This window comes from Gambusia affinis, linkage group LG23 (assembly GCF_019740435.1).
Source record: "Gambusia affinis linkage group LG23, SWU_Gaff_1.0, whole genome shotgun sequence".
Classification (NCBI taxonomy): domain Eukaryota; kingdom Metazoa; phylum Chordata; class Actinopteri; order Cyprinodontiformes; family Poeciliidae; genus Gambusia; species Gambusia affinis.
In genome coordinates, this window is record NC_057890.1 from 18,518,773 (window position 1) to 18,539,583 (window position 20,811).

General features: G+C 38.0%; 1 protein-coding gene and 1 long non-coding RNA gene across 5 annotated transcripts in view; one reads left to right on the forward strand and one right to left on the reverse strand.

The window, feature by feature from the left end:
* The first annotated feature begins 96 nt into the window (after positions 1-96).
* Positions 97-19,680, forward strand: LOC122826783. Its single transcript, XR_006369869.1, has 5 exons — positions 97-243; positions 891-1,038; positions 8,080-8,230; positions 16,013-16,129; positions 18,151-19,680. It is a non-coding gene; the product is annotated as an uncharacterized LOC122826783 (long non-coding RNA).
* usp6nl (USP6 N-terminal like) overlaps positions 2,966-20,811 on the reverse strand; it is a 71,814-nt gene continuing 53,968 nt past the window's right edge. For all 4 annotated transcript variants that reach the window (XM_044109080.1, XM_044109077.1, XM_044109081.1 and 1 more), the window contains 12 exons: positions 18,351-18,430; positions 15,732-15,771; positions 15,465-15,545; positions 13,452-13,559; positions 12,021-12,130; positions 11,622-11,670; positions 10,496-10,616; positions 10,127-10,221; positions 9,982-10,047; positions 8,309-8,408; positions 8,083-8,235; positions 2,966-5,356 (listed from right to left, as the gene is read on the reverse strand). In XM_044109080.1, coding sequence (XP_043965015.1) covers positions 3,894-5,356; positions 8,083-8,235; positions 8,309-8,408; positions 9,982-10,047; positions 10,127-10,221; positions 10,496-10,616; positions 11,622-11,670; positions 12,021-12,130; positions 13,452-13,559; positions 15,465-15,545; positions 15,732-15,771; positions 18,351-18,430 — 2,466 coding nt within the window. In that variant the 3' untranslated portion in view covers positions 2,966-3,893. The remainder of the gene's footprint in view (positions 5,357-8,082; positions 8,236-8,308; positions 8,409-9,981; positions 10,048-10,126; positions 10,222-10,495; positions 10,617-11,621; positions 11,671-12,020; positions 12,131-13,451; positions 13,560-15,464; positions 15,546-15,731; positions 15,772-18,350; positions 18,431-20,811) is intronic.

Consider the following 20,811-nt stretch of genomic DNA (forward strand, 5'->3'; position numbering starts at 1 on the left):
CTGAGTATCTATGAGCTCTCTGTATTGTGCGCAATATATGAATAAACTTGATTGAGTGATTTCACCTGAACAGTGCTTGGAAATAGGATTGTTTCCACGACAACAGGAAATTTATGTCACTTCCGGTTGCCATCTTGATTCGTACTATACCTGTACCAAATAAAAACGTTATTAGCCAAAGAAAAACTTTTTCATTTGCGGAATGAAAAATATAACAAGTTCAGAGTTTTGTTTAAAAAGCTGGTAAGTGTTACTTTAACCATTTACAGGTTTACAGTTTGTAGATTAAAATATCAAAGTTAAGCTAGCGGATGGCCGACTGTTGGCATCCATGCTAACTTTGTTTATTCGTTTACATCTAAGATATGCTTTGGTTGTCAGTTGTTCTTAACGTTTGACTGTTCAGCGGGTTTGGTTTAGAGCGCTTTTATCTTGTTGTAATTGGTTGTTATGAAGCTAGCAGTGATAAAGTGGTGTTCTGTTTTTGTGGAGGCTAAGGTTAGCATCTGGTTCGGCCAAATCGCTATTCCGCTCCAGTTATCTCCAGACAACCTTGAAATCGAGCTACTTAAAACTCTAGCTGACCTAAAACTCTTATACTTGAACTTGAATATTGAGCTTCTTGGATATTAAAGAAGTTATTTGAGTGGTGCAAGCTAAAATCTACTCAGGTTTTAATGGAACTGATTTCAGTGATTTAAAAAAGAATTGGAATAAAAATTTTGGCATCAGTGGGACACATCACTATGTAAGCAGATATTAACATTGAACAACTGAATTCCGTCAATATTTTCATATGAAGCTGTTAGTTGTATGAATCTGCCCAAGACGGAGTGAACTTTGTGATTTCACATCCGTTGATGGTGTTTCTTTTGTTTTATTGGTTTCAGTGTTTGAAAATGTTCCTGAAAAACACAATCAGCTAGAGGCCGACTTTAGTGACCTACATCCAACTGACTTCAACCCTTCCACCATTTGTGAGGATTTGATGAACTTTCCAACCAGCTGACCGTGATAAAACATTTTTTTTAACTACAGGTAAGAGAAACTTCACCTGTTATATTTACACAACTTTATTTCTAAAGTGAAACTAACTGCGATCTTAACATTCTGTTTACTCCCCTTGTCCTAAGGGTAAAAAATGATCCTCCCTAACAAAAGCCCCAAAATAAAGCAGCTTACTTGAATTTGAAATCCAAAATCTATTTTGCATAATGAAACAATCTGTTATTTATCAATTCAACTCAATTTAATTCATTTTTATCATGTATTCTTTTGTTCCACAACACAGACAATCAACAGTATTACACTTTTCTTTTTATGACAAACCAACTGTCATAAGTTTTTGTTTACACAGTAAATGTTTATTATTGTAATTATATAAATGTGAAGTAATTACTTCTGAATTAACTATACTGAAAGGGAAAAAAACAATCTGTAACCTTTTTGTCAACTGTTCATTCTTTTAGGACGTCAGTTATGAAAATACTTCTCTCATACAACATCCTTCAACATAAGAACATCTTCAACATAAGATGATGACCATAAGATGTTCAAATAATTTTTCAGAATTTTTGTTCATCTTGCAGATCAAGATGTTCAAATTCTTATGGTCAAGAGTTTGAACATCTTAACCATAAGATGTTCAAAACATCCTGCAAAATTGTATAAGATGTTCAACATCTTGTGTAGGACAGTATGTGTGAACGTACAACCTGTGACATGTTGGACAGTGAAACATTTGTTCACAACTTCAGCAAGGACTAAACTAGGGGTATTTTGATTTAGGACATTTTTATATCCTAAATATATACTGAATTTGTTTTTATTATGTCTGACACATTGTTTTTTTTTTGTTGCGTTTTGGAGCTTGTGTGATGTGAGGGCTAGTTGCAGATGCAGGTCAAACACAAGTTGAATTCATACATCAATCCAGTTTATTTGATGTGTGTGCATGGGTGCATATGTTGGTGTGTAGTTGTGTGTGTGTATATATTAGCCAGTTTCTGTGTGACCTTTGAACTGTTTTCTGGTGTTTAAATGGTTTTTTAATTCATGGGTCAGAAATGACCCATAAGACAGTCTTTGTACCCCAGAGGTGTGCAGCCCAAATGGAAACAAAAACAAAGTGTCACTTTTTCTAATGATGGGGTCAATTTAAGAAAAGTCATAAAATTTCAAGTTGTGAAAAGATAGTTGAAGGTATTTTTTGTACAACTAAACATGCTAGTGGGTCACTTTTGACCTGCAATACAACACAAGGGTTTAACAGAAATATAGGATTTAAACACTCAGTATTTTATAGTTGTTTTTTTTTTTTACCTTCTCATCATTATTGAGTAATGCTAATATAACAAGCTGATTAAATGCACATTAAACTGTTAGAATATTATGACAGAAAGTTTTAGCTGAAGTTTACAAAAACCTTTTTCTCCTTCCTGTCTGAAGCTGAATCAGATCCAAATTGTATTGTGTCAGATCAGAATCACAAAAATATTTCTACTTGGTAAATGCCCCAAAAATGAGTAAAACAATCTGTTTAAGATTTAGTTATTAATGCCTCTAAGATCAGAAGTTTACATACATTTGAGTGTTTAGCGTTGCCTTTGAACTGGCTGACTTGGGTCAAACTTGTGACTGTTCAGAAGTTTTTAACAATACTTTGCAAGATTTTATAACCGAGGCTCAATAAATCTAATTATTATTGGGTTTTCTGTATTGTAGGGCATGTAAATGTTTCCACAAGCCTAATCCAGGCTATTGTATATTGTTTTAAAATGTTGCATGTAATGTAAAAATTACTGAAGCAATCTTTTGTGAAGAATATTTCCGTATTTTATATTATGTATTAAAGAAAGTAGCTGGCATTAAAACAATAATCAAATAATCCCAAATAATCAGGTTTTCTTTAAGAAATAAACGACAGAGTTTAAGTAAGATTTAAAGCACAAAAGCATTCAAACAGTCAATTTCACCACCTGCTTTTATTAAACAAACTGTGAGAAGAAACTGCTGTTTGACTGTTTCACAAAATGCAAATATAACTTAGAAATTGCAACGAGAATCAGTTTAATGCTGTTTAAAAACATCTAAACCAGAGAATGAACAATAAAAAATGGAATGTGGTCAGTTCATAGTTGAAATGCATAACGTTTATGGTACATGTAGTGTGTTCTAGATCACGGTCCAGTAGTCAAAAGGTAGCAGGCATGAACAAAACATAAGGTTGGAAATGAATCTGAAACAAGTTTCCATCCTGATCCAGACGCTGTAGCTGTTACAGCATCTAAAATGGGTCCCTAATGCTAGCAGTTTAGTTACTTAATTATATATAGTTATATAGCCCTAATGTAATTTAGTATTTATGGTTGAAGTGTAAAAATAAACAACTGGTTTCTTAATTAGAAAAATGCATTAAACATTAATTATGATTGAAAATTGCTACTGAACTGTAACAAAGACTCACTAAAAACCAAACATAAGCTGCTGTTTGCACCATGATTGAAATGAACCCGATCATTTCAGCTCCCTGGTCCTTTAATAAAAATCATCCTGAAGCAAACAGGGGGAATTAATCTCAGATTTAAATACCTGGGTGTAAGATATTAAAAAAAAATCTGTTTTACTCTCAAGATTAACACAAAAATCCACTGTACATCATCAGACTCTAAAAGATATATATGTATATATTTATATTGTAACCTCTGTTCATGATTTACATCCAAAAATAAAATAAAATCTTCAGTTTTTAAAGCGATCAGTAGAAATGTCAGAGGCTGGTGTGTCTTCCAGCGTTTTGTTCACATGTAAAGAACAACAGAGCAGGAACAGAACCAAGTTCTGCTCGTCTTCACCACAGTGTCCGTGACTACACCTCAGTTTTTATCCTAACGTCACAGCAGCATCGACTCTTGCATGGCAAAAGCCTCTGATGCGTGCCTGTAGTGTGGTCCACCAAACAGCTGGGGGTGCTGTTGCCGCTGCTCCTGGAACTGTGTCCTGTAGTGAGGGAGAACATCTGGGTTAGGGGGGAAGGTGAACTCATGAACTGGAGACATTTGGGCTTGCTGGAAACTGGGTGAACGATTCATTCCACCGGGGGACTGAGGAGGGCGCTCATCGTCTGGCTCCCATTGGAAGCCATCTACGATTGGCTGAGGCCTGCCTCCTGGCATGAAGTGGGTGTTTTCCTCAAATCTGTAGTCTAGGGAAGTTTGCATTTGTGTGGTTGACGTTAGTTGCTGCAAGTAGATTGGAGTGGAGCTGCTCTGAAGGTTTCGGGTGGACTCTGGCTGCCTACGGTAGGTGGCAAACGAGTTATTTTGTAGCGCCTTCTCAGGAGAAAGGTTGCTGGGCCGCCGCTGGGTGGTGGCATACACCAGTTCCCTATATGATGTGCTGGGGTCTGTGTAAAGTTTGTCCTCCCCTCGGTGGTCCAGGCTCACGCTGTAGCCTGGGTGGAGGATGGGAACTTCGGTTGTAGTTCTTCCTGGAGAGGGCTGTTTAGGGGGGGTGTTGTACAGACTCCGAGCCCCGGGGTAGCCGGTAGGTAACCCTGGGGGACTGTTGTGTGGAAACTGAGGGGCAAGGTGATGCTTGGTCATTCTGGGCCCTGTTGAGGCCGAGACGACGTTGCTGGCCTGGTGTGGTGCTGGTACGGTAAAGGGAGACTCATTATGAGGGGCCCTCATTCTGAATGGAGGCTTCTCAAGCTCCAGAATCTCAAACTCCTGCTCTGATGGTCCTGGTACGTTGTCATACTGGGAGGCATTGGAGCCCCGATCAGAGCCAGGGATGAACCCCTTGGGCCGGGGTCGTCGTTGAGCATAAACGGCATCGTTGGGGCTGGATGGAGCCGGTGATGCCCCTCGACTCTGCTGCGTCTCTCGCGCTGCGGCGGCTTTGACCGCTTCCAGCTTCGTCTCGGAGGGTTTGACCCAGCGGGGGCCAATGATTTGACGGGAACTGGAAGCTGCGTTGGAGTTGTGGTTGGCGGTGGCGTGGTTCTGAGGACTGCGGCTAGGCGTTGGGGTGGGGGCTGTTGACGGAGTGATTCCTCTCTCTGGTGTGGTGGAGGCAGACTGCTTTGGTTGCTCGTTCAGAAGCTCGTTGGATCTCCTGGAGTGGGCATCCCATTTCTCCGTTCTGTGATGGCGGGACGGTTTCTCCAGTGAGTCCCTGCGTGCCCGGCTCGGGGGCCGACTGTCCTGCTGGCGTCCCGGTACCGGACTGGAGTCTCTCAGAGGCTCGGCTGGCTCTGTGTGGCTCTGACCGTTGCCCACGTGATTCATCTGCGGCGCTGCGACCTCTGGAGGAAGCTGCCCCAACAGCTTCTTAGGAAACTCATCCTCATTAGCTGCAACATAAGAACAACAGATTCACATTATTCCTCCATCAGGACCCTGAATGAACAATGATGGTTGAACACACTGCGTAGTGATGTCACAACAGGGTCATGAGTTCATGCAACAACACTGCCATCGAGGTAAAAATGAAGGAGCATTACATTCAAGACGAGACTTAAATTCACAGCAGAAGACAGAAATAACATCAGAAATATGTTTTAATTTCCATTTAGGGCATTCCACTTTGCTTAGTGGCCTCAGAAAATTTTACTCCATTCATGAAACAGTGGCAGCAGCGACCCACTTCACCAGGATTGGTTCTGTACCACCAGCTCTTTATGAAAGTACTGCCTACACAAAATATTCAGATTTGCTGATAAGAGCATGTTAGGATGCATTGATGTATCAGTTATCCAGGAAAGGAACTCAGGTTTCTCTCATTGAAGAGATTATTTTTGTTCCCATGTTGTCCTGCTTCCACTAGGTTTCATTCATTTAACCTAAAATACTTTATTTAAACTGGTCAAAGATAAATAGTAAATTACTTTGTAACATTTTATTAATTTGTATGTATTTGAAATGCTGTACAGAATATTTTTGGTGAAAATATGACAATAGTGTTCATTGTAGATCATTGTAAGCAGAATACAGAAGAGACAAAGGGACTTGCATTGTGTTTTAGTAGATTTATAGAAAAAATACAAAACATGCCAAGGAGGTCTGGGAATGAGAGCTGTGAGACAGCAGTGAGGTGTGCTGCAGGAGTGAACGAGCTGGAACTGCTTCAGGGATTGTTTCCTTTAGTGATGGAGGGGCTGATGGGATGGATTATGATGTTTGCAGATGATACTGAGATATGAACCGTGGCTACAAGACAGAAGGCATGTGTGTAAAAACAAGTGGATCAGTGACGTAAAGAAGGTAGAGGACTTTAAGTACTTAAGGTCAAAGGTCCAGAGTAAAGCAGAGTCTGGAAAGAGGTGAAGAAGTGAGTGCAAGCATTGGGATGGGTGGAGAAAGTGACAAGTGTAATGAAAGGTGTAGAAAACAGTCCACCAGTGATGATTGCTTTAGAGCTGGAAGCAGGATGGAGGCTGCAGAGCTTGAGATGTTGAGGTTCTCTTTGGGATAAACGAGGATGGGCAGGATCAGGAATGATGAACAGCTCAGGGCAAAGGGATGGGAGATAAAGTCAGAGAGGCCAGACTGAGATGTTGAGAGGAGAGATTATATCAGTAGAAGGTTTCTGAGGGGAACAAACAGGAGATTTATGGGAGAAAGAGGACTAAATGGAGACAGATGATGGGCCATGGCGACACCTGAAGGGAAATGCTGGAGGGGGAGAAGAAGATGAATCTACTTTTGATTGATTTGGGTAATTCAATAAAGTTGTTTCACTTAATTTAGTGGCACATTTGGATGAACTGCGGTGAAGTTTCCATCTGTCACACTCACCAGAGAAACCGCCCTAAATGGCAGCAGAAGAAGAAATAAGCAAATACTTCACACTCGGAAGCAAATGTAACATTTAAACTTTGCAACAGATTTTAATGATTTTGTAGCAACACTGCCTGTATTATTCTTAGACTTTTTCTGTAAATTTGTTTACAGAAACCTGAGTGTACTTTATAGTTCCGATTTCATAATTAATAACATTTCTGTTTGATTAAAATACCTTGAAACATCTAATAATGCAGTAATTTGTGCCTGAGGATACAATGCAAGTGTGTTGGGTGATTATTTGCAGAATTGGTAACAAAACCTTTATAGAGTTACAAACATTAATGTTTATCTTTAGCTTTTTTATAACCAAGAGTGTCAAGTTTTAGTTTTTACCTGGATTTATTAGTTTGACTAAAATTAAAGCGACAGTGTTCAAAGATAATTAAGTTAATTAGGAACTAATTCTTTATTATTGATATTTTATTTGGAGCCAGTCAGAACAATTAACTAAAACGTATTGAATTAATGGCCAACTAGTAATCAACTAATCATTAACCCGATTCTACAGACAAAAAATGCCATTTGCTTACAAAAAAGCAAATGGCAGCCAAAACTGCATTTAAAATAAAAACACTTTTGTATGTTTTACCCAAAACTCCTCAAACGGCATTTTGAGTCATCCATTTAAAATTTACAAAAAAAAAAGTTATATTATTGCATTTTATGCAGTAAATGTGCCAACTTTTAATCTGATTGTCAGAATTATCAACTACTAAAATAATTTAGTTACAGCACCACTAGTAAAATGTCTGGTAATTTTTGCTTCAGTTCTGTAGCCTAAATAGTTGTTTTGTTTTCAGTACCTTAAATTATCCACCAGAGGGAGACATTACCAACAGCTTCACAGTTGAGGTACAACACGGCAGCCAAGGGGATCAAAAAGGACAAAAAAAGAGCGAACTTCCACATGAGCACCACAAGTAAAAAACACAATGTTGGAGGGAAAAGGTTTGTGGAGGGAAGAACCCAGGTGTTGTTGGACAGACAGGACGAACTGTGGGACGGATGGATAGAGACATGGACAAGAAAGACCAGTCAGGATAGCCCACCGGTTTCTGTTGTAGGAGGGAATATGGCCGCCACTCACAGCCACACTTTTGTTGTTGTTGGCTAACATTGTTTAGGAGGAGAGGAAGAGAAGTAGATTAACGAGGAAACTGGAAGAAACAGACTACTGCTACGCTAAGACAGCAGGAAACCCGGTAACCAGCGTGTCTGATTGCTGTTGCAGTACCTGGCGCTGGGAAGTCCAGCTTGGCCCGCCGCAGCTCTGTCATGGACGCCTGCAGCTGCTCGATCACAAAGTCGTCCTCCAGGAAGAAATCTTTGGCTAACGTGACCTGCAGGAACTCCACCAGCTCCTCCATGGACAGCTTCAACAGGTGCTCTACAGCCACACACACACCTGAGTTAGCATGTTCACACACCAGCTGTCAGCTTTGGGTTGCTAGCAGACTCACTTTTGTGCAGTTTGAGGATGGTGTAGGACATGGCGGGCAGCACGCGCTCCCCCTCCAGGATGTAGATGTCCCAGATCCGGAGAGTCAGGGTGAAGGGAGTCTGAACACAAACACAACCAGACGTCAGAGGTTTCTGTCTGATGACCAGAGGAGCAGAAAAACCTTTGATCACAATTCATAGTCCTGGGAATTAAGAATTGATTTAAAAATGCATTTAAGTTGTATGTCTTAGTCAGTTCTATTGGTGAATATACTTCATATCGCTTTACTGTAGAAGGTCGTCTGACACCGTATAGCATGAGGACGTTGTGATTATTGAAGATTTAATATCAATGCTCTTCGGTTAATCAGTCGAGTTTATTCGTATAGCACTAAGGTAGTTCAACTTTACATCATAAACTCATCATACCAGTAATAAAACCAGTAATAATATTACATCTTGTCCAGTATCGTCATCAAAATCATCAATACGCATCAAACACGTTGATCAGTGTTAAATGTATTATGGTTGAAAACCAACTAAACAGGTGAGCTTTTCTAGATTTAAAGGAACTCGGTGTTTCTGTGAAGATGCTGCTGAATTTTAAACCTAATTCTGATTAAACATGAAATGATGGATTTTGATGCCTTGCTCTATTTTCCTCTCATCAGTCATAATTTAAACAGAATCTTTGGCAGTTTGAATAGAAAAACTGCTTTCTGAGTCGAATTGATAGACATTTAAAAATTCTCATCTCTACTGATGACTGGTTAGAGCCAAACCAGAACCAATATTCAATCATCCAGAACTTTATTTATAACCTATAATAAGTTTTCTCTTTTCTGTTGCTGCTGGTTATAAATAAGAGCAGAGAGAAGACTGATTCCTTCTGTTCCTGTTAATGAGGCGTCTGACTTGATTATGAAAGCAATCTTTAGCAGAACATCGCTGATAAATGAATAAAAGAAAACTTGTATGCAAAAATAACAAACTCTAATTAAAACATCATCAGAGCTTCATTAGAAGATCACAATGATGATAATTTATCAATCTCAAGTAAAAGAAGTTATATATTCAGCTGCAGTAAATAAACATGACAGAATAACTTCATGCAGCAACTAATAAACTAAATTAATGCTGTTGTTTCCAGCCATAACACACGCAGTTATATTTTTATGATTTGGTGTAGGTTGATAGATTAAATGTAAAAGGCTCTTACGGTAATAAAACTGCAGCTTTAATGCATCTGAACATTAACATTATTACTTTTAAATAAAGACGGTTGGAAGCCTGTAACTTACCAGCTTTTAGAATCTGAAGTATTCTAAAAGCAACAGATTTTATTACATTACTAGATCATCCCATGTATATATAGACCCATTAAATGAATTGGACAATAAAAACACATTTATTTCAACAACTTTATCACAAAGTTGTTGAAGCGCTAAGCCCCGCCTCCTGGCTCTGATTGGTTGTTTCTAGTGAGCTCTGGGAGAAGACAGATGAGCTAAATGTTGTTCATAACAAACTGTCATGACTTGGTGTCAATTTCAACAAATATGTGAAAATATTGTTTTTTAAAAGTTGAATGCTGCTGCTTTAACTGTTGTACTTGAATATAAAGGTCCATCTAGACTAGTAATGGGAAGAAGTAGCAGAAAGTAGAAGTTTTATTCTGAGTAGCTGGACTCACTCTGTCCAGGAAGCACTGGAAGAACCACTTCATGGTGTACAGGCTGGTGAAAACCTCCTGGTTGTCCTGCAGGACCAGTAAAACCAGTTCAGAGCGCTGATGGGTTAACCATCTCTGGCTGTTATGGAGCCGCCGTGTGTCTCACCAAATGCTGCTTCAGTTTGGGCATCATCTTCTTCAGGATCCGGTCGTGGTGCTCCTGGTAGCGCATCAGCTTCGGGAAGCCCGGGATGAAGAACCCTGAGGGCCGAGACGCAGCATGCCGCGTTTTATAACAAACATGTCAATAAATTAGCAGCTCAGCGTCTTTGATCACAGTTGGAAACATCTGAGAAGTCCCTCAGCCTCCAGAGATCCAGTGAACTTTCTACATTTCTGTGAAGTTATTTCAGCTGGAGTCGCTTTAATTGCTTCCACCCCTGCTGGCTGTGCTTTATGAATCCTCACTAACCGGTTCATTAGTCGCTGTTCTAACATTGTAAACTTAAATATAAACAGCTTTAACAGTTTTTACCGTGCATGCCATGCTTCTGCCCTGACAGCAGTTTGACCAGAGCCCAGAAAGCGTCTTCCTCGTTCATGTAGATGAGCAGCAGAGCCGTGATCTGACTCATGCCCTGGCAGTACCCGACCTCCTGCAGAGCGACATGAAACCACTGAACACAGGAAAAATCCAACCAAGTCTGAGTCCAGATCTCAACTAAATGATTTAAACCAGCAGCTGAGAGGAGAACATGTCCTCAGAAAATGTTTCAGTGCTATTCAAAGTGTTGGCCACCAGGGGGCGCTGTGGGATCCTCAGAAAGTTCAGATGAGAACAAAACAAGAGTAGAAAAAATTTTAACACATTTGTTTTATCTAACATTTTTTCACAATAATTTTTTTAGTTGATATTTTTTTAATTGCCACCAAAAAAAATAAATTTTATGAAAACAAATTGAGATAGAAAACTTAAAAAATAGCTAGAAAATAACTTGAGAAATTATTTCTATCTGTAAAGAAAACTTGAAGATTTCTGAGTTTCATTTGTCAAAAACTTTTGACTTTAAAAATTATTTTCTTGAAATTCTTTCAAAAAATTAATCTCAACATTTCTTTTTTTTCTCACAAATTTTTCCAAGTTTTTTAATAATTAATATAGATGTTATTTCTGTTCCTAATTTTCTGATTGGCTGCCTGTCAAATTTATCAAGTAAGAAATAAAAAAAGGTCAAAAGAACTGCTTAAAAAAAGCTTAAAAACTGGAAATAAATTTAATTAACATAAGATATTGCATATTTTTTCATAATCAAAAGAGGAAATGGTGATGAATAAAATCTCAATATCTTCTGTGCTACAGAACTCATGGTAATATAAAATCACAGTACGAGGCAACGTTTATTCTAAATTAATTATTGAATTACAAACTAAAAGCATTCTAAAAGTTGATATTTCTTTAGCATTTTTTTGAGTGACCATTTCATGCAAAAGTTTAGGAACAATGGATCTAACCTGTTGAAAAAGTATCTATTGCTAACAATTTTTACACATTCAGCTTTTTCTGTAACAAGTTAAACTTGGATTTGTCAGTAATTTCCCGATTTAGGCCTCTAAAATCTTCGTCCTTGATGCTGAAAGCAGAAGGTGAGACTGCTACCCACCGTGTTGTACATGGAGTAAGCTGTGAGGACGTGGAAGAGCGCCTGCTGCCTGAAACCCAAACAGAATCATGATTTCAATACGTTCAGTGTTTTAAATTCTGGTATTTTAAGGACCAAAATTACAATAATTCATATACATAATAAAAAATAACAAAACCAGGGAAAAGAACATTTTCCAAAATGTATTTTTTTCGCTAAAAAACTTATGAAACTTTAACAAATACTGCGGGTGTGTGTCTGTGTCTGGTGAATGTTTCAGAGTATAGATACTTCAAAATAAAATGACTCAAGTAAAAGTAAAAAGTTTTTTTTGTTTTTTTTTTCAAAAGTCTCATAGATGTAACTGAGTAAATGTAACTAGTTGCTCCCCTCTCTGCTGAGTCGGGCGGCGGCTCTTACTTGACGTCGTAGCGGTTCATGAACATGATGTGGTCCCGGTAGGTTCTGTTCACGTCCAGGTCGATCTGCCGGACGTCGGGGGACAGCGCTCTGGCCCGGGACTTCAGCTTCTGCACAGCAGAAGAAGAAACCTGCAGGCTAAGCTAGCAGAGGCCTTCTCCCTGCTCTGTGTCTTTAAGCAGCAGCAGGGTCGGTGCTTGAAGTGGACCGTCTGCTGTTGCCATAGAAGCAGAGGATGTGAAAAGCCAGAATCTGCTCTTATTAAAGGCCGTCTGTCTTTCATGACCTAAAAATGTCCTGAAAGACGAGCTTTGTGTCTCCCACTGTGGACATAATGAGATTATTACTCACACTCTGGAATCAGGAACCAAAAGACGCTGCTTCTGAATACAGGAGCTTTAATCAAAGCAGATTGGCTGACATGGCTTTTCCTGTTCTTCTGAAAAGTGCGGCATGCTTTTATACTTTGTTCCTCTGTAGATGTTTTTAGGGTTTGGCTCCAACAGATTTGATCATCTAAACTGATGTTCAGCTTTCAAAGCCAAAGATTCTTATTCAGACTTTGACTAGGCCATTCTAACCCATGAATCTTCAGGGAGGTCAAAAGTATGGCACAATTCAGAAATTACACAAGAGACGTTTTGCTTTTAATTAAGGCAAAATTATTACAAAAAAAAATAAAATGTTCTTATAATAGAAAACGTTTGATGCAATATTTTTATAACTGCAGTTTTTACATTTTCTTCGGTTTTATTTTAAACGAAAACAATCTGTTTAGGGACTTTTACTCACAAGGAGTTTCATGCACCAAGATCTGGTTTAATTCAATAATTATGGTAATTTAAACATGGTGAAATTACCGTAATAACCCAATATTGGCTGGAATGTCTCCCCTTTCAAAAACCACTTAAATTTTTCAGATAGCACAAAGTATGGTGGAATTACAATACTGCAGATTTGGCTGGATCACCGGTGCTCTGGACTTAAAGGGTTAATTGATTTATTGGTGATTGTGTGACAGACCTATGGCTGAATACAGCAAACTTTGATCTAAAAAGAGACAAAATTCTTGATTTTCTGAGATTTTTTTCCTCAAAAAATGTACAAAACCCTTTTTACTTTTTGGAGAATCAATGATTTACAAATCCAATCTCAGAAAAACTCTTAACTACTGTCTTTATGTTAATTGTTGCACAAGTAAAATTTGATTTTAAATTGTTTAAATGCTTTGCATCTGCTCCAAAATGTTCACTGTTCTCCTCTCATGACTTCCTACAAACTGAATTTGTTCTTGTTTGTTGCTGTAGACCAGAGGAAATGAAATCAGTTATTTCCATGAGAACCGTCCTCCCTGCAGCGACGCATCAAACTCTGCAGCTAAACCTTCTAGTGAGTTTGTAGCAGAGCAGAAACAAAAAGTTGAGCCTTTACCTCGTAGAAGTCTTTCTTCTCCTCTTTTATTTTGGGAACGTCGAGCAGCAGGCACCACACCTGCCCTCGCAGCTGCAGAGGAACGCCCTTATAGATCCTCCGGACGAGCTGCAGGAGGAAAACGATTTCTAACTTTATCTTGCGAATATAAAATCCTCCTCATTTAAGACAAAGTCTAGAAAGAAAAAAACAAGTAGAATTTCTCTAATATTAACCATGACAAAAGAAAAAACTTCCCAGTCTGCAGATTTTTCATTTAACGACTTAAACATATTTTATACAATAACAGGATGCAGCTGAAACATTTTTATCTGGGATTTATTTTTTGGATTAACCAGTAAATGCATTATTATTATTATTATTATTTTTTTTACATTTCTGACTTAATTTCTGCTCTGTCTGTTTTTTTTCTTCAGCAAATTAACTTTTTTTATTACTCCAGTAAATGATTCATTAATCACTAAATTACAATTATAACTATGATTAATGCACTTAATTGTTTCAGGCTTAATTTTAAACATTTACTCTCATCTCTTCTCTGATCTGCTGCACTTTTCAGTTCATAATGGAGCTAAAAAAAAAAAAACTGTTTCTGATAAAAATGCAAATTCTTCAGTTTCTATTGATTCCATTCAGAAACCAGTTTTTTTATTCAAACTGTTTAAAGATTCTGTTTAAATGATCAAATTTAGACAAATCATCAAATTCCATCAGTTTATATTGGAACAAAAAAAGGTCTTTGTAATTTAATTTGATCAGGATTAGATTAGCTCAGCTACAACCTGAACACATTTTAAAATCAAATTTTGAGCATTTTTTAATCTATTCATTATTCCTAGGAATAAAAATTATGATTCTTTATAAGATCATTTTATTTCTGTGCCTCTAGTTAATAAATATTGGTCGGTTTTTTCAGACTTGGATGTGAAACTGTTAGTTTTTTGGGATTGTGTTGTAATCCAGCTCAGACAGCAGTTAACATGATTTCACTGCTGCAGCTCTGACGGTTTGTGATGAGAAAATAAGCGGTTAGAGTCGGGAGAAAAGCGGCTGCGCTGCTGCAGGCCGACAGCGAGGCAAAGAGAGCATCTGGCATCTGCCAGGAATGATAATGGAGCCCAGAGAGCCTCGCTCAGCATGTCGGCACGTTCTGCTGAGGTGAACCTGCGACCATCTGGCTGGACGAACTCCAGCAGAGACTGCGGCTCTGCATGCAGAACACGCCTTAAAGCTGCAGGAGCTGCAGAGTTCAGTTAGTACTGAACTGCAGCCGCTCAGACTGGAAATGAGTTTCTGCTCCGATGAGCGACGGCTGGCAGGAAGGAGAGAGACGGAGGAGTTCAGACCAATTAAGATGGAAACCTGAAGCAGCCAGAGAGTTGCTGCATGTTTAATGCAGCGAGCGTCTCAGCAGCATTTAGAGAAATGCTGATTCACCAAAAATCCACACATATAGGATGCTTTCTGCACTGCAAAAACTCACAGTGTTACCAAGGATTTTTATTTTAGAGTTCACTCAACAAAACTTACAACCAAGTTTCTTGTTCAAATAAATCATTAATACTGATTATTAATTCCAAGATATGTTCCCATGTTAGAAGTGAAGTAATGTGCCAGTTAACTTATATTTAAGGAATGAAATATTAAAGAATTATTTATTTAAAATAAGCTCCTATATTTTGCTGAAAAGTAACTTGAAAGTCAGTTTTCTTGTTTCAAGTCTACGAAGATGTTTGCACTAGAAATTAGACTAAAATTACTTGGTAAGATTTTGTGTTTTTGCAGTGTGGAAGCTGGAAATCAGAGCAAACTGTCCGATAAACAGATTCTGTTTTTACAGAGCGCCACGGCTTCAAATCAGACAGAACTGGTGCAAAAAATCTAAAGATTCTGAACTAAATGTTTCCAGATGTGCTAAAAATCAAATAAACTTTGTGTCAACCAGGCCTGTTGCAATAACCAGTAATGGTTGATGGACCAGCAGAACCCGACCAGACAAACGGGCGGAACCACCTTCTCGCTGTTCTTGTATTTCTCCCAGCTCTTCAGCATCTTCAGCCACTTGGTGATCCGCTCCACCTCCAGGTGTTTTTGCTGTGAAACAGGCGAGACGAGAATCACGTTTAACAGAAACAAGCTGCTTTTCTGATGAAAACCAGAAAACATTTCAGCTTTTAACGAGTCATAAAAACAGCCTGCTGCTTTGACTCGGCTGCTAAAGCAACAGGAAACCGTTTGGTTCTGTAAATGTGAAGATGAGGCTCTAAAGGCGTCACCAACCTTCTCCTCCAGCGAGTCGTATGATGGCAGTTCGTTCTCACTGTGGAGACAGCAAACAGAAATGATAAGCAGGCGTTTCCACGGCAACACCGTTTGAAATGTTTCACTTTGACGCAGAGCGAGGGAATCAGACAAACAGGAAATAACAGATCGGACCTCTAATCTGTGTTAGTTTCCATCAGATGTTCAGAGAGGGAACGTTTTGTTTTCAGAACCGAATGAAGAACATTTCAGGTTTTAACTCTAAATGTCTGAAAACTCTGTTCTGTTCTGGTTTGCAGAACCAGCAGATCATCACCGATTGGAAACTAAACTCTGGACTTCCAGCGACGTTGGTTCTGATCCTCTAGAGTTTGGACCGCTGAGCAACGGTCCGGTTCTGGTTCTCCTCAGTCCAGGTAAGACGCTTGAAGCTCCGGGTCTGGATTAGCTTTTAATAATCCGACTCCATTAAATCCTTGAATGATTCTGCAGTTATCCCTGTTGCTGGTGCATTTTTTCCTTCCACTTAACTTTCTATGCAGTTTATTCAGTCACAACCTTTTCTATCTGCTCCTGCTTGTGTCTGGTCATCATTATTTTCTACTTTTGAGATTATTTAGGTTCTGTAAAGGATCAGGCTGCACTGTAAAAACAATATTTAGTATTTTGCTCTTGTTTATTATGCAAATATGTCAGTGTTCTTGAAGTTAGACAAATGGACCTTACCACAGGGGCCACTGTTCATTGGCGGATGCCCATTCTACAACGTGATTGGCCGTCTCACAAACACGCTTCCCGTTAGCTAAGTACAGTATAATGGCAGCATTGATACAACTTCTACACCTTGTAGCCTGTCTGCTACACAGTCTTACGTTAGCTAAACAGATCAACATGCAATGTGCATTGCATCTGACATAAACTAAAGATTTTATTTTAGCAGAAAAGGCTTTGGACTAAACTGCTCCTCCTGTTAGCCTCTCTAGCACCAAGTACAGCTGGTCAATCAACCATCGCTGTGTTCATCCAGAAATAAACTTGATATTGTAACGGACTGAATGTTCTGTTTTTAACGTAATCTTTGATCATCTTGCGGCAGGCGGTTGCCATGGTAACAGGTGTGCTTAAACTACAAAGAGAGAGAGTAAAAAGGTAGGAGTGGTTTTGAGTTGATCACCTGTTCGGGTTATTTTACCTTTGTTTACCTTTGCTGTGGCTCATTAAAGCCGCTGTAGTTTCTAAACGTTGGACTAATTACCTCGTTCGTTTGTGACTATAGGTCATTCATAACAAACATCAAATAGAACAAATAGATTTCATAAAATTTTAACAAATGGCTTCTACCGCGATAATTATGTGAAATTAATTTAATTATATCTCAGCTTCAGAAGATTTTCCTTTACCTTAACAGAGCTCTTTGGTTCCTCCTATCAGTCTGTAGCTTCTCATATTGAGGTCAAAGTTCAGATCTACCATAACTGACTGACACCTGCTGGCCTCAGGTTTGCAACCAGCTTGTTTTGAGAAACCAGTAACCTCCTCCCAGATGATGACATGAACTTGTTAGTTCCTCTGTTCATTCTAGTAGCTGATATGTTGTGAAAGTCCGCTAGAAATGAAGCACTAATGGAGTCATGTTTCCATAGGAACAACGCGCCGCGAGGCTTTGTTTGTGAGACTTGTGGTCACGTGGTTTGGTTGTGGGCGGAGCTTGTAAGGTTCATTAAAAGTAACTTCAGCAAGATAAAGGGAGTTTGTTTTAAGTCAATAATTCCTTAATACAATTTATTAAAACTTATTGGTGCCATTGGAATTAGGACTTTTTAAAATTGATATTAATAAATTATTGACTTGAAATAAACTCCTGTATGTTGCTGAATTGTTGCTTGTAAATTAATTTGGTCTTATTTAAAATGTACCAACACATTTGGACCATTAAGATTTGGTAAGTTGTGTTTTTGTGTGAGTTTGTGCAAATATCTCAGTAATTTGAAATCAGGTGAAATTAAGATGAAAATACTTATAAAATCACTGTTAACAAGATATTTTTTCCAGGTTATAAGTGAAAAAGTCTGCCAGAGTAATTTATGGAATGAGTTAATTAATAATAAAATCAATATTAAGGATTATTGACATGTAAGCTTGTATATCTGGCTGAAAAGTTGCTTGTGATTTAGTTTTGTTTCTGATATTTCAACACATTTGAATTAAAAACTAGAACAAAAATATTTGGTAAATAGTTTTTGCAGCGACACAAGAAGTTTTATTCACGTTGAAACTGAATCATCTTTATTACATAAAACGTGTCTTTTAAAAGCCTTTGGAGGAAATATGAAGACTTTTTATTGCATGCAGCTTCTCCAGTCTTAATCGTTTTCCACCTCAGGATTTGTCTGTGGCTCTGAGTTTCTTCTTCTTCTGTCCTGTCCGTCTCCCACAGTAAGGTCTGGATCGCGGCGCTCTGTCCCACACTGCTGCACTGTGATTACGGCTGACCAGAACGTTTCCTGCCAGCGTGCGCCAGCCTATATATAAAACTCCAACACTGTGCTGTTTATGAGGAGCAGAAACCACAGACACTCTGAGCTGCTGTGGACCGGACTAACCCAAACACAGCAGGAGGCGGAGGGAGGTTCTTACTGGACAAATCCGAAACGGTCGATGACTTTGTAGAGATGGAAGTTGGTGTCCTCCCAGGGCTCCACGGTGGCCTCTTTACCCTGGAGGACAGGAAAACAAACATCAGGAGCTGAAAACAAGCTGTTAACACAGCAACAGTTTCAGTTTAAAAACCAGTTTTGCTGCTAAATTATTGACTAAATAGAAATATAAGATGAACAACAAAGATATTTATAATCTCATCTGTTGTTCAACTATCAGACTGGAGGAAAGTGTTTCAAGAAATCCTGATCATTCAGGGAGCTTCTTTAGAAATGTAGATGCTAACATTAGCGTTAGCAGCATGTTTATCTTCACTGATGGGCAGATAACAAATGTAACCAGATACATTTATTTGAGTAAATTTATTCCGAAGTATCTCCAGTCTTACTTGAGTAAAATTTCTGACTTTTCTACCCATTGACACTGATTTTGACACATTTTGTTTTACCTGATTTTTAGTTTTTTGTTATATGAACGATTATTTTGGTCCTTAAAATACCAAAAATTTCAAATATGACATCATTGATAATGTGATCAGTTGCTCGGTATTTGAGTAGAATTTTTACCAAATAATTTTTTACTTGAGGAAAGATATTTTGAAGCAGTGCTACTCCTCTGCTGCTAGGCGAACTCCTTTTAGCACAACAATCAGATCGATTGAACGACTTGTGCGTCTAATTTACCAGCGCACCAGAAACGAGATTAAAAAGTTCCCACTAAAGACATTATAAATCTCACATTTAGCATTATTTGCTGCAATTTAAACTTTTTTTTTTCTCTTGAGGGAGGAAACATTCCTGGAAGAGTTTTGCTGCTGATGCAATCTGCTGGAATTCTTAAGAAAACATTTTATTAATTGGAATGTATAGAATTAATGTCAAATATGTTGTTATGGAAATTAATATAGATGTAATTTTCTTATTTTGTGTCATATATACTACAATGCTACTGCTTACATTCTGTAGAGCTGCTATGCTCCAACTACAAAATTCATCTGTTCATCAGAGGACCAGTGAATAACGGACTTTAATGAAGGCTGTGACAGTTAAGTTGACATTACAATGTTCTGTTTGGGTCAATATGATACTGTCATAATGCTGTCATGAACGAGACGACCCAAGCAATAATTTACCATTGTATTATTAATTCTGCTATGCTGTGTGTTATTAAAGCTAATTGTTGTCTGTGAGTAACTTTTAAACTCATAGAATAGTATGACGTCAAAAATCTAAAAACATTTAGTCATAGTATAGTATGACGTCCGAAACGTGAAAAATTTAGTCATAGTATAGTATGACGTCCGAAACGTGAAAAATTTAGTCATAGTATAGTATGACGTCCGAAAAGTGAAAAATCTAGTCATAGTATAGTATGACGTCCGAAAAGTGAAAAATCTAGTCATAGTATAGTATGACGTCCGAAAAGTGAAAAATCTAGTCATAGTATAGTATGACGTCCGAAACGTGAAAAATTTAGTCATAGTATAGTATGACGTCCGAAAAGTGAAAAATCTAGTCATAGTATAGTATGACGTCCGAGACGTGAAAAATTTTGTCATAGTATAGTATGACGTCCGAAAAGTGAAAAATCTAGTCATTGTTTAGTATGACGTCCGAAACGTGAAAAATTTAGTCATAGTATAGTATGACGTCCGAAACGTGAAAAATTTAGTCATAGTATAGTATGACGTCCGAAACGTGAAAAATTTAGTCACAGTTTAGCATGACGCTCGAAACGTGAAAATTTTAGTCATAGTATAGTATGACGTCCGAAAAATGAAAAATTTAGTCAGTTTAGTATGACGTCCGAAACGTGAAAAATTTAGTGATAGTATAGTATGACGTCCGAAACGTGAAAAATTTAGTCATAGTATAGTATGACGTCCGAAACGTGAAAAATTTAGTCATAGTATAGTATGACGTCCGAAACGTGAAAAATTTAGTCATAGTATTGTATGACGTCCGAAAAGTAAAAAATTTAGTCATAGTATAGTATGACGTCCGAAACGTGAAAAATTTAGTCATAGTTTAGTATGACGTCCGAAAAGTGAAAATTTTAGTCATAGTATAGTATGACGTCCGAAACGTGAAAAATTTAGTCATAGTATAGTATGACGTCCGAAAAGTGAAAAATTTAGTCATAGTATAGTATGACGTCCGAAAAGTGAAAAATTTAGTCATAGTATAGTATGACGTCCGAAAAGTGAAAAATTTAGTCATAGTATTGTATGACGTCCGAAACGTGAAAAATTTAGTCATAGTATAGTATGACGTCCGAAACGTGAAAAATTTAGTCATAGTATAGTATGACGTCCGAAAAGTGAAAAATTTAGTCATAGTATAGTATGACGTCCGAAATGTGAAAAATTTAGTCATAGTATAGTATGACGTCCGAAAAGTGAAAATTTTAGTCATAGTATAGTATGACGTCCGAAACGTGA